Source organism: Saccopteryx leptura, chromosome 1, assembly GCF_036850995.1.
Source record: "Saccopteryx leptura isolate mSacLep1 chromosome 1, mSacLep1_pri_phased_curated, whole genome shotgun sequence".
Classification (NCBI taxonomy): Eukaryota; Metazoa; Chordata; class Mammalia; order Chiroptera; family Emballonuridae; genus Saccopteryx; species Saccopteryx leptura.
The window spans coordinates 385,300,942-385,311,615 of NC_089503.1; the positions used below are offsets into that span (position 1 = coordinate 385,300,942).

The following is a 10,674-nucleotide window of genomic DNA, read 5'->3' on the forward strand; positions in this document are numbered from 1 at the left end:
ACATAGATTTACACAGGCATGTAAAAACTGAGTAGTAACTTTAAGATTTGTGCACTTTTAGCCCTGGCCGGTTGGCTCAGCGGTAGAGCGTCGGCCTGGCGTGCAGGAGTCCCGGGTTCGATTCCCGGCCAGAGCACACAGGAGAAGTGCCCATCTACTTCTCCACCCCTCCCCGTCTCCTTCCTCTCTGTCTCTCTCTTCCCCTCCCGCAGCCAAGGCTCTATTGGAGCAAAGTTGGCCCGGGCGCTGAGGATGGCTCTGTGGCCTCTGCCTCAGGCGCTAGAGTGGCTCCAGTTGCAACAGAGCAACGCCCCAGATAGGCAGAGCATCGCCCCCTGGTGGGCAAGCCGGGTGGATCCTGGTCGGGCGCATGCGGGAGTCTGACTGCCTCCCGTTTCTAACTTCAGAAAAATACAAAAAAAACCCAAAAAACTTATAAAAAAGATTTGTGCACCTTTGCCCTGGCTGGGTAGTTCAGTTGGTTAGAGTGTCATCTTTTTTTATTATTATTATTTTTAGAGAAGAGAGAGAGACAGAGAGGGAGAGAGAGGAGAGAGAGACAGAGAGAGAGAAGGGGGGAGGAGCAGGAAGCATCAACTCCCATATGTGCCTTGACCAGGCAAGCCCAGGGTTTCGAACTGGCGACCTCAGCATTTCCAGGTTGATGCTTTATCCACTGCGCCACCACAGGTCAGGCTAGAGTGTCATCTTGATACATCAAGGTTGCAGGTTCACTCCCTGGTTAGGGCACAAACAGAATTCAACCAACCAGGCGGTGGTGCAGTGGATAGAGTGTCAATCTGAGATGCTGAGGATCCAGGTTCGAAACCCCAAGGTTGCTGGCTTGAGTGCCAGCTCATCTGGCTTGACTGTAGGCTCACCAGCTTAAGCTCAGGGTCACTAGCTTGAGTGTGGGGTCGCCGGCTTGAGCATGGGATTCTAGACGTGACCCCATGGTCTCTTCCTTGAGCCCAAAGGTCAGTGGTTGAAGTCCAAGGTCGTTAGCTTCAGCCCAAAGCCTCTGGCTTGAGCAAGGGCTCACTGACTTGGCTGGAGCCCCCTTCCCAGCCCTTCAGTCAAGGCACATATGAGAAGCAATCAATGAACAACTAAAGTGATGCAACTACAAGTTGACGGTTCTCATCTCTCACCCTTCCTCCCGCCCTCCCCCTTCTCTCTCTCTAAAAAAAAAATCAACCAATGAATGCATAAATAAGTGGAACAACAAATAGTTGTTTCGCTTTCCTTCTCCTTTCCTCTCTCTAAAAATCAATAAAATAACATAAAAATATGTGTGCACTTTTACTGCATGTATATTACATGCAGTATTACATGTATATCAAGAAAAAATAAATAGTAAAATTCATGGGTCTCACCCCCAGAGTGTCTTAATGGATCTGGGGCGTGACCTGGATGAATGGATTTTTTTAAAAACCTCCCAAGAGATGAGACCAAACCCCTGGAAGCCCCTCCCCCCACTGCTCTGAATTCTGTCTCCCTGCCCCTGACATTGGCCCCAGCAGGAAGGCCCACTGCTGAGGGGCAGCCTAAGCAACGGGGGAAGCCACAGGCTGCAGTCAGAGTCCAGCGCCTTCATTTCTCACCTCTGTGACCTTGGGCAAGACACAGCTATTTCTCTAAACCTCAGCTCTGTTATGTTTTGGGGGGTGTTGTGTGTATGTGTATGGTCTGTAACTAACACATGGCAGGTGATAACACCTATATTTCATGCACAGTGTAGGGTGGAAGTGATAAAAATGGGGTTGGTCTTTATAGAGGTAATCTCTTTGGCCCTGTATGGTTGGCTCAGTGGTAGAGCGTTGGCCCAGTGTGTGGATGTCCTGGGTTCAATTCCCAGTGGGGGCACACAGGAGAATCAACCATTTGCTTCTCCACCCCTCCGCCTTCCCCTTCTCTATCTTCTCCTCTTGGTTCAATGCGATGGTTCAATGCTCAATTGGTTCGAGCACATCTGCCCAGAGAGCTGAGGATGGCTCTATGGAGCCTCAGCCTCAGGCACTAAAAATAGCTAGGTTGTAAGCATGGCCCTATATGGGCAGAGCATCAGCCCCAGATCGGGGTTGCAGTGTGGATCCTGGTCGGGGTGCATGAGGGAGTCTGCCTCTCTATCTCCCCTAAAAAGTTCTCATCTAAAAATAAATATTCTGTAAACATGTTATGAATACTTACTTTTTTTGAATTGTGGTAAAATAATACCCATAACATAAAATTTACTATCTTAACCATTTTTAAGTGCTAAGTAATTCACATTGTTGTTCAATCGATCGCCAGAACTCTTCCCATCTTGTAAAACTGATGAATACTAATTTTTAAATGATGAAACCACAAAAACACTTGCAGGAAGTACAGGTGCATATTTATATAATCAGGAGGTGTGGAGTGACTTTTTTTTTTCTTTACAGAGACAGAGTCAGAGAGAGGGATAGACAGGAACAGAGAGATGAGAAGCATCAATCATTAGTTTTTCGTTGCACATTGCGACACCTTAGTTGTTCATTGATTGCTTTCTCATATGTGCCTTGACCGCGGGCCTTCAGCAGACTGAGTAACCCCTTGCTTGAGCCAGCGACCTTGGGTCCAAGCTGGTGAGCTTTTGCTCAAACCAGATGAGCCCGTGCTTAAGCTGGCGACCTCGGGGTCTCGAACCTGGGTCCTCTGCATCCCAGTCCGACGCTCTATCCACTGCGCCACCGCCTGGTCAGGCTGGAGTGACTTTTTAAAGCATCGTTCCAAAGTCTGAAACCATAAAGATCTGGAAATAAAGAAATGTAAAACTTCATCAAAATACCACGAACATCAAGACAAATGTAAAATTAGAGGAAAGTCTTGAAAAATATATGACAAAGAGTTAATAGCTTTGATATGTCAAGAATGAATTCAAAGCAATGGTAAAAAAAACTCTTGAGTAAGAAAACAGGTAATGGAAATGAACAATTTATAGAAGGAACACAAACGCCTAAAAAGAAAAGAAAAAAAATGGTGAATCACAGAAGCAATCAAGAAAAGCAAATTAAAAGAGCAATGAGATTAGTATGTACTTTGCTACTACTCAACAACTACACTTCCAGGAATTTATTCTAAATGAAATATTGGGCCAGGGTGCAGAAGTGTGTGGGCATTGTTACTTTTATACAGCAAAGCATTTAATATACATCCAATCATAGTGTTGATTAAACTATTCATCAGTGGACTGTTATATAATAATTACAATTGTTGTTATTAATAAACATGAAAAGAGATTCATAATGTATTGGCAAGCAGAAACAAAACAAAATAACAAAATCAGGTCACCAAACATATAGTATAGGTACAAAACATCCCATTTTTGTTTTTTTAAAAAAAGGTGTGTGTGTGTGTGTATATACCTTTGCTTGGGTGCATAAGAGTTTGGAAGAATACAATATATACCAATATGTTAATAGTGATTATCCTTGGCTGATAGGATTGTTCTTAGTCTTTCATGTATTTTATTATTATTACTTTGTATGTTCTCGCTTTCCCGCTCAAAGCGCATGTATTACTTGCATAATACGCAATTAAATTATCGGTGGTAATCAAGAAGTAGAGTGTCTCTTAAGGGCCTGCCTGCCCGAACATAAACACCACCGTTCACTGACAAAGCACAGGCGCTCAGAAGCTCCGGGCACCGGTTCCCACTTGCCAGTGTCCACCAGGCGGTCAGGTTCGCGGCTTGCGCGAAGCCGAACTGTCTCAGGCACCGACGAGGACACCCCAGGCAGCGCACGGGTCCTGACGGGAGGGGGCGGGGCACGCCAGCCCGGAAGAGACGCCGCGCCGCGCCGCGCCGCGCATGCTCCTTCCTTTCCAGCCCCGGCTCCGGACGCAGTGGCCGTCGAGGTTAGTTCTTCGGAAGTACGGGTTCGATCGGCCTCCATCCTGGGCCCTGTCGCCGCCGTAGTTGCCGTGCTTCCCCGGGGTCAGGGTGGGGAGACCCCTCTCCCGCTGCCCGCATGCCCATTTCTGAGCAGTGAGGGGGCCAGGGGCGCACTTTTGGGGGGATAGTGGGACGGTGTTGGCGAAGATTGACGTCCCGATGGCCGGAGGGCCAAGGAGGTGGGGCTGGAGTCCTTGCGTGGCGGAGTTTGTGGGCGACATTGGGGGGGACTGCGCCGCGCTTGCACGCTTTTCGGAGAAGGTCCCCCCCTTACTCCCAGTGGCCTCCTTGCTTGGCCCTGGAACTTCAGTTTGGGGGGAGAGGGGCAGGAAACGGGGATGCGGAGGTCTTAGCTCTTCGGCGTGGGGGGTCAGCGGCCTGTCCTGACCCCTCCCTGCGTACCTGCAAGTGCCGCCGCGCCGTTCCGCACCTGGGCGCAGCTGTTGATGCTCCCCGATACCCGGAGAGGGCGGGCTCCCAGTTTGGGGCCCAGTACGTGCCCGTTTTGTTGGGACGTCCTGCCAGGTTTTTTTCTTCTCACCTCAAGTGTTGTCCGGACTGGACAGAGGAGGGAGCTGGCACTTGGTGGATGTTCCTCTACGGGGTTTGACTTTCTCCTTCCTGCGTGTTTTCTCTGCGTTTTAGTGTTTGGGGGGTTTCACCCCTTTGGGCGGTGATCTTGTGTGGTGGTTTTGGGGTCACGAACTCGGTTCCTGAGCTCATGGACGTTTGCTGAGATCTGCTCTCTTTGGTGACCGCCCTCTCCCCTTGCAGATGTTGATGCCCAAGAAGAACCGGATTGCCATTTATGAACTCCTTTTTAAGGAGGGGGTGATGGTGGCCAAGAAGGATGTGCATATGCCTAAACACCCCGAGCTGGCGGACAAGAACGTGCCCAACTTGCACGTCATGAAGGCCATGCAGGTAGCCCGGGAAGGGGGTGGAGGTGGAGGGGCTTTTCCAGTGCCGCTGTTGGAGGCAAGAGTCCAAGGAGCAGTCAGGACAGCCAGAGCTTCCTGCGGCCTTGGAGGGCTGTAGGGTCCAGACATCGTGAGAACTCATGTGCTACAGGGTTTAGCTTCCCTCGGCACAGCGTCTGTCTGTAGTTTCAGACCTCTACTTACGTCTCAACAGTAGTTTTCTGTCTTGCAGTCTCTCAAGTCGCGTGGCTACGTGAAGGAACAGTTTGCCTGGAGACATTTCTACTGGTACCTTACCAACGAGGGCATCCAGTATCTCCGCGACTACCTCCACCTGCCCCCCGAGATCGTGCCTGCCACCCTGCGCCGCAGCCGGCCGGAGACCGGCAGGCCCAGGCCCAAAGGTACGCCACCCAAATAAATGCCCCCGGCGGCGGGCTCTGCGCCTGCCCCTCTGGGAGCAGGGGTGTCTGAATAGCTGGGTTCTGTGTGTGTGTGGGGGGGGGGGGACAGAAGTGGTTTTGTAATACATCATTGGTGTCAGCTGTAGGGGGACTCTGGTATATAGGACCTTGGGTCAAGTCCTGGAACCTTTGTCCCCTACCTTGAGCCACAGGTTATCCCCGGAAGTGGCATTAAACACAGCCTATTAGTCTGGTCAGACACATGTGGTGGAACACTGAGTAACTTTTCCAGGGAAATCCCAGTGTGGAAGGGGATGCTTCTTTGGGGGCAGGGGGATTATCACCTGGCTCAAGTTGCATTTTTGTCCAGCTTGTGGTTTCCCTTTCCATAGGTTCTGAAGACACTGGTCATGAGAACCTTTGTAGAAGCGGTTTATGGGCGTGGGTGATGAGGTGCGGTGGTTCCCGTACACAGAGGACCGTCAGACTGTCCGGGTTCCCCTGCAGAGGCTTCTCGGAGCTCAGGAGTCTTTTTGCGAGTGCTCCCTAGGGGTTCTGGTGGATAAGTGGGGATGTGTATGCCTGGAGCACAGGGTCTCCGCTGCGGCTTGGAATCACTTGGATTTGCCATTGTCTGTCATGCCCCACAGACTTGATTCCGCAGGCCTGTGCGGGGCCAGCGTTTATTTTAGCCACTCACTTCAGGCTTGGTTTTATCTCTTCGTTAAAAAAGAATGGTTTGTTCCTTAACCATGTGGACTCTAGATAAGGTCCAAGGTAACTGGGTAGATTCAGCTTCCAGTGTGTTTGAGAACATTCTTAGGGTACCTTTTAAAGTCTGTCTTAACATATCCAGTGTGTGAAGGCAGCACGTAGGGAAAGCCTGGGGGTGCCGGGGACTGCAGGAGTCTTGGTGGCTCTGCACTGACGGACTCACTGCTGGAAGTGGGGCTCTTGTCCACGGTGCCGCCTCTGAACAGGAAGCTTTCCACTTGAAAGACGGATCGCGTGCAGATTTCTGACTTTGCCAAGTAACTGGGAAATGTGTGTTTGCGTTAAGAAATAGAGAAGAAGAAAGCAGACGTGTGGCATTTTGATTAAGATGGGAGTTTTCCCGAGCCTTTGAGGAGCCAAAAGGTCAATGATGACTAGTTTCTAGGTGGCCATTCTGGGGGTAGGGGTTCCTGTTCCCATTAACCAGTTACAACAAGTAAGTTGTCCAGTGAGACAAGGAGAGTGAGTCCAGCATTCTTGGCCTGAAAGGAACAGCGGTCCCACGGTGCCCTGTGCTCACAGTGTGGTTTGCTTTGTGCAGGTCTGGAGGGCGAGCGGCCTGCGAGGCTCACGCGTGGGGAAGCCGACAGAGACACCTACAGACGGAGTGCCGTGCCCCGTGAGTAACGCTGCGTCTGCGTGGGGGTCAGGGTAGAGGCTCCGGGCTCTTGCTTAGCCCTGGAAGAGGCCGAGTGACCCGAGCGATCCTTGCTTTCACTCTCCAGTCCCCCACTGGACTCCTTTGTGCTTTCCTTGTGCAGGGTTTTGATGGAGGGGGAGTGGGAGGGACACCCCCTGAGCTGGGACAGCCTGTAGTTGAAGAACTTGAACTAGAGCAAAACTGAAAACTTTCAGGAAAGCAGCATGGTTGTATTTTGTGGTTGTGTTCCTGTGCTGTAAGCTCCCTGAGGGTGGGCTCCACTTATTGTCTTTGTTGTTTTCTTACTGCGAAAGTAGTATGAAATCTTGTTTTTAAGCAGCAAATGTTTGCATTGATTTGGAACAACAGGTGTTTGTTCATTCGGCAAAAATAAGTATGTAGTATGTCCGGTGGTGTGGGTTACAGGGAAGAATTGGGGGGGGGGGTGTAATTCTCAGTAGGGCTTTCAGGGGAAGTTGCGGAAGTGAGATTTAAACAAACACCTGAGAGGTGAGAGGAGCCCGCTGCTGGCCGCTGGGGGAAAGAGGGTCTCAGCTGAAGGTCCTCGGGGAAGGCCCTGGCTGGTCTGAGCAGCAGAGGACAGTGAGACTCGGGGAAGGACAGTAGTTCTCAGCTCTGGGCTGTGGGAGGCCTTGCATCCGAGGGTCTGTTCTTGGGTGGGATGAGAAGCCATTGATATTTGCAGAGAGTGGTAGGATTCAGATTTTTGGGTGGTTTTTTTGTTTGTTTTTTAAGATTTATTGATTTTTAGGGAGAGGATAGAGAGAGAGGAGCTGAAAGCATCAACTTGAAGTGGTTGCTTCTCGTCTGTACCTTGACCAGGCAAGCCCAGGGTTTCGAACTGGTGACCTCAGCGTTCCAGGTTGATGCTTTACCCACTGTGCCACCACAGGTCAGGCAGGATTCAGTTTGTTTTCGAGTCACTCTTCACTCTGACATTTTAGCAGAAACATTGTGACATAAAAGCAAGGTATAAAGGAATTTCTATTGACTTTTATCACTTTGTCATAGTTCCTGGTTCTTTGTATGTGAAGTAGGAACACTTGACCTGAAAGGTACACTTGACTGTCAAGTATCCAGGTCAAGTGTTCCTGCTTCACAGCCGGCCCATGAGAGCGAGGCGCCCTGAGGAGGAAGGTTATAGACCCAGGGACTTGAGTCAGATTCACTTGTGCTCATGGCGATTTCTGACCTAGCAGTTCCCAAAATAATTCACTGGTCCCCAGTATAAAAAGGTTGGAAACCACTGTTTTACCAGGGAGTAGTAATGAATTCCTTCACCAAACATGCTCTCAGTTTAGAGCAGGGGTTGGGAACCTTTCTGGCTGAGAGCCATGAACGCCACATATTGTAAAATGTAATTCCGGCCTGTCCTGTGGTGGCGCAGTGGATAAAGCGTTGACCTGGAAATGCTGAGGTCGCCGGTTCGAAACCCTGGGCTTGCCTGGTCAAGGCACATATGGGAGTTGATGCTTCTTGTTCCTCCTCTCTCTCTCTCTCTCTCTCTCTCTCTCTCTCTCTCTCTCTCTCTCTCTCTCTCTCCCCTCTCTAAAATGAATAAATAAAAATTAAAAAAAAAATGTAATTCTGTAAGAGCCATACAACAACCTGTGTACGTTACACATTATCCAATAAAAATTTGATGTCCTGGAGGACAGCTGTGATTGGCTCCAGCCACCCGCAACCATGAACATGAGCGGTAGGAAATGAATGGATTGTAATACATGAGAGTTTTATATTTTTAATGTTTTTTTGTTTTATTATTATTAAAGATCTGGCTCGTGAGCCATAGGTTCCCGACCTCTGGTTTAGAGAAAATTAGTTGTCATTAGAAGTCACACCATGTGGGACTCAGTCAGGGAATGATTCTATAGGGGATGTGACGTGGAGACCGAGCCTTGGGGGTACTCAGGTTTAGGGGGAGGGGGGAGCGTTTCAGGCAGAAGACCAGCACAGAGGACAGAGGTAGGAAGGACTCGGGCGCACAGGTCCAGGGGCACAGCCTGTCTGGCGTACAGCCTGGGGGCGTGTGGTCTGGAGTGGGCCGGAGGGAGGCCCGCCTTGAACAAGAGTTCCTGAAACCACACTCACTTGTTGCGAGTCTTGACACCTGGTGTGTACTGTACACGCACCCCGGTTTGAAGTAGTGTGCTAGGCAGGACAGGGCCGCACAGAGCTGCGTGGTCTCAGTAAGGTTAGCTTTCTGCTTCTGTGGGCCGTTGTGTCCTTGACACCTGGTGTGTACTGTACACGCACCCCGGTTTGAAGTAGTGTGCTAGGCAGGACAGGGCCGCACAGAGCTGCGTGGTCTCAGTAAGGTTAGCTTTCTGCTTCTGTGGGCCGTTGTGTCCTTGACCTCTTAGTTCTTCCTTCGTCGAGCTCCCTGTGTAAGCCAGTGCTGATCCAAAGCATGTAAGTGATTCGGTGGGGGGAAGTGAGGGGCTTCTGGGGCCGTCTAGGAAGGGTGAATGATCCAGACTTTGTGGTCCGGGCAGCCTTCCTGGAGGAGGCAGTAGTTTAGGCTGTGTTTTGAGGAATGGCTTAAGGAAGGCTGCCCTAGGATAGGGAGGGCAGAGGTAGCTCAGAAGGTGTAATTTACTTGTACTTGGTGGGGTCTGTTTGCTGGGCCGGGTGGCATCCCTGCGCCAGGTCGGACCACGTGGCGACTCTGACTTGGCCTTTCTCTTTGCAGCTGGTGCCGACAAGAAAGCCGAGGCCGGGGCCGGGTCAGCCACTGAGTTCCAGTTTGTGAGTATTCGTTCCCACCTGCTCTCCGTGAGCAGCCCCTGTCCCGACCCCACCCTGTGCGTCTGCGAGCTGCAGGGGGCACAGTGTGCTGGGCTCTCCCCACGCTTGCCCTCCCAAAACCTCGATAGTTTTACATTACGACAGTTTGGGTACTCTTCTTAATACAAGTGACTGCCGTGAGTCTCACACATAAGCCCTACAGATAGCACAGCGGTCTTTCTTGTTTCTCTAATAATGATCATAATCCCTTTTATTAGTTTCGTGAGCCAGGACTTGCGGTTGAGACTGTCACCGGAGATGGGGTGGGGTCTAGAACCAGGGTGGACGGAATGCGATCCTGTCTCCCTTTGGGTGGTGTGACCTATGCCTCAGTCTCCTCACCTGGAGAACAGAGGCGATTGTGGCCTCTATCTCAGGATCAGTGTGAGCAGTTAGTCTGGGTCACCTGCCCGCGAGGGAAGCAGCTCTGCTCGGGCAGGTCCTCAGCACGGGGTAAAGCAGTGTGTGGCAGCCACGAGATCTTGTCCCGTGCTGGGTGCTTCCCGGTGTGTGCACATGAGCACACTCCTGAGTGGGTGTTCGTTCTCCTGTTGTACACGTGAGGAGAGAGGCCTGAGAGGGGAGTGCGGCCCTGCAGCCATGAGGCTCGGCTCGGCTCGTGACCCCTGTTTGGGGGGCGTCACCAGTGACGGGGCCTGCTGTCCCCCGCTTCCTGCTCATGCTGTCGTGTGCTTTCTCTTGCAGAGAGGCGGATTTGGTCGTGGACGTGGTCAGCCACCTCAGTAAATTTGGAGGAATTATTTTGTGTTGAATAAACTTGTCAGAAAATAACCTCGTGTGCCCCTGTTCTGTTTGTGTTATGGAGCGTGACCAGGAACGGTTGAAGGGTTGACTGTCAGTGGGCAAGACTGGATTGGTTTTGGGAGTTGTCCTGTCCAGGGCAGGGTGACGTCACTTGTTGCTGTGGAACTGCCTACTTGGCTTTGCCTTGGACTCTTGGTTCCAGTGGACGCCTCCCTGCAAAGTCATGTCCATTGTGGTTACCGTGGGAGGCCAAACATCTTCGCCAGACCAGCCATGCTGGCTCAGCTCTGTGTGGTGGGAAGTTGCTGTTTTGTTGACCCTGGAACAGAGTCTGTTCCTGTTTGGGAATATCTGAGAAGTGCTAGGGAGGTGGGGTATGAGAAAACAACAGGGGAGTCCTGTTCTCCTGTCCTTCACAGACTAACTGGCGGGGAAGAAACTACAGGA

General features: G+C 51.0%; 1 protein-coding gene across 1 annotated transcript; it reads left to right on the plus strand.

Moving 5' to 3' along the window:
• Positions 1–3,782: 3,782 nt before the first annotated feature.
• On the plus strand, positions 3,783–10,254 carry LOC136387682 (small ribosomal subunit protein eS10). The gene is made up of 6 exons (XM_066359613.1): positions 3,783–3,879; positions 4,691–4,840; positions 5,069–5,240; positions 6,556–6,633; positions 9,368–9,423; positions 10,168–10,254. The coding sequence occupies exons 2-6, from the start codon at positions 4,691–4,693 to the stop codon at positions 10,207–10,209; spliced, it is 498 nt and encodes a 165-aa protein (XP_066215710.1). The 5' UTR covers positions 3,783–3,879; the 3' UTR covers positions 10,210–10,254.
• Positions 10,255–10,674: the final 420 nt, after the last annotated feature.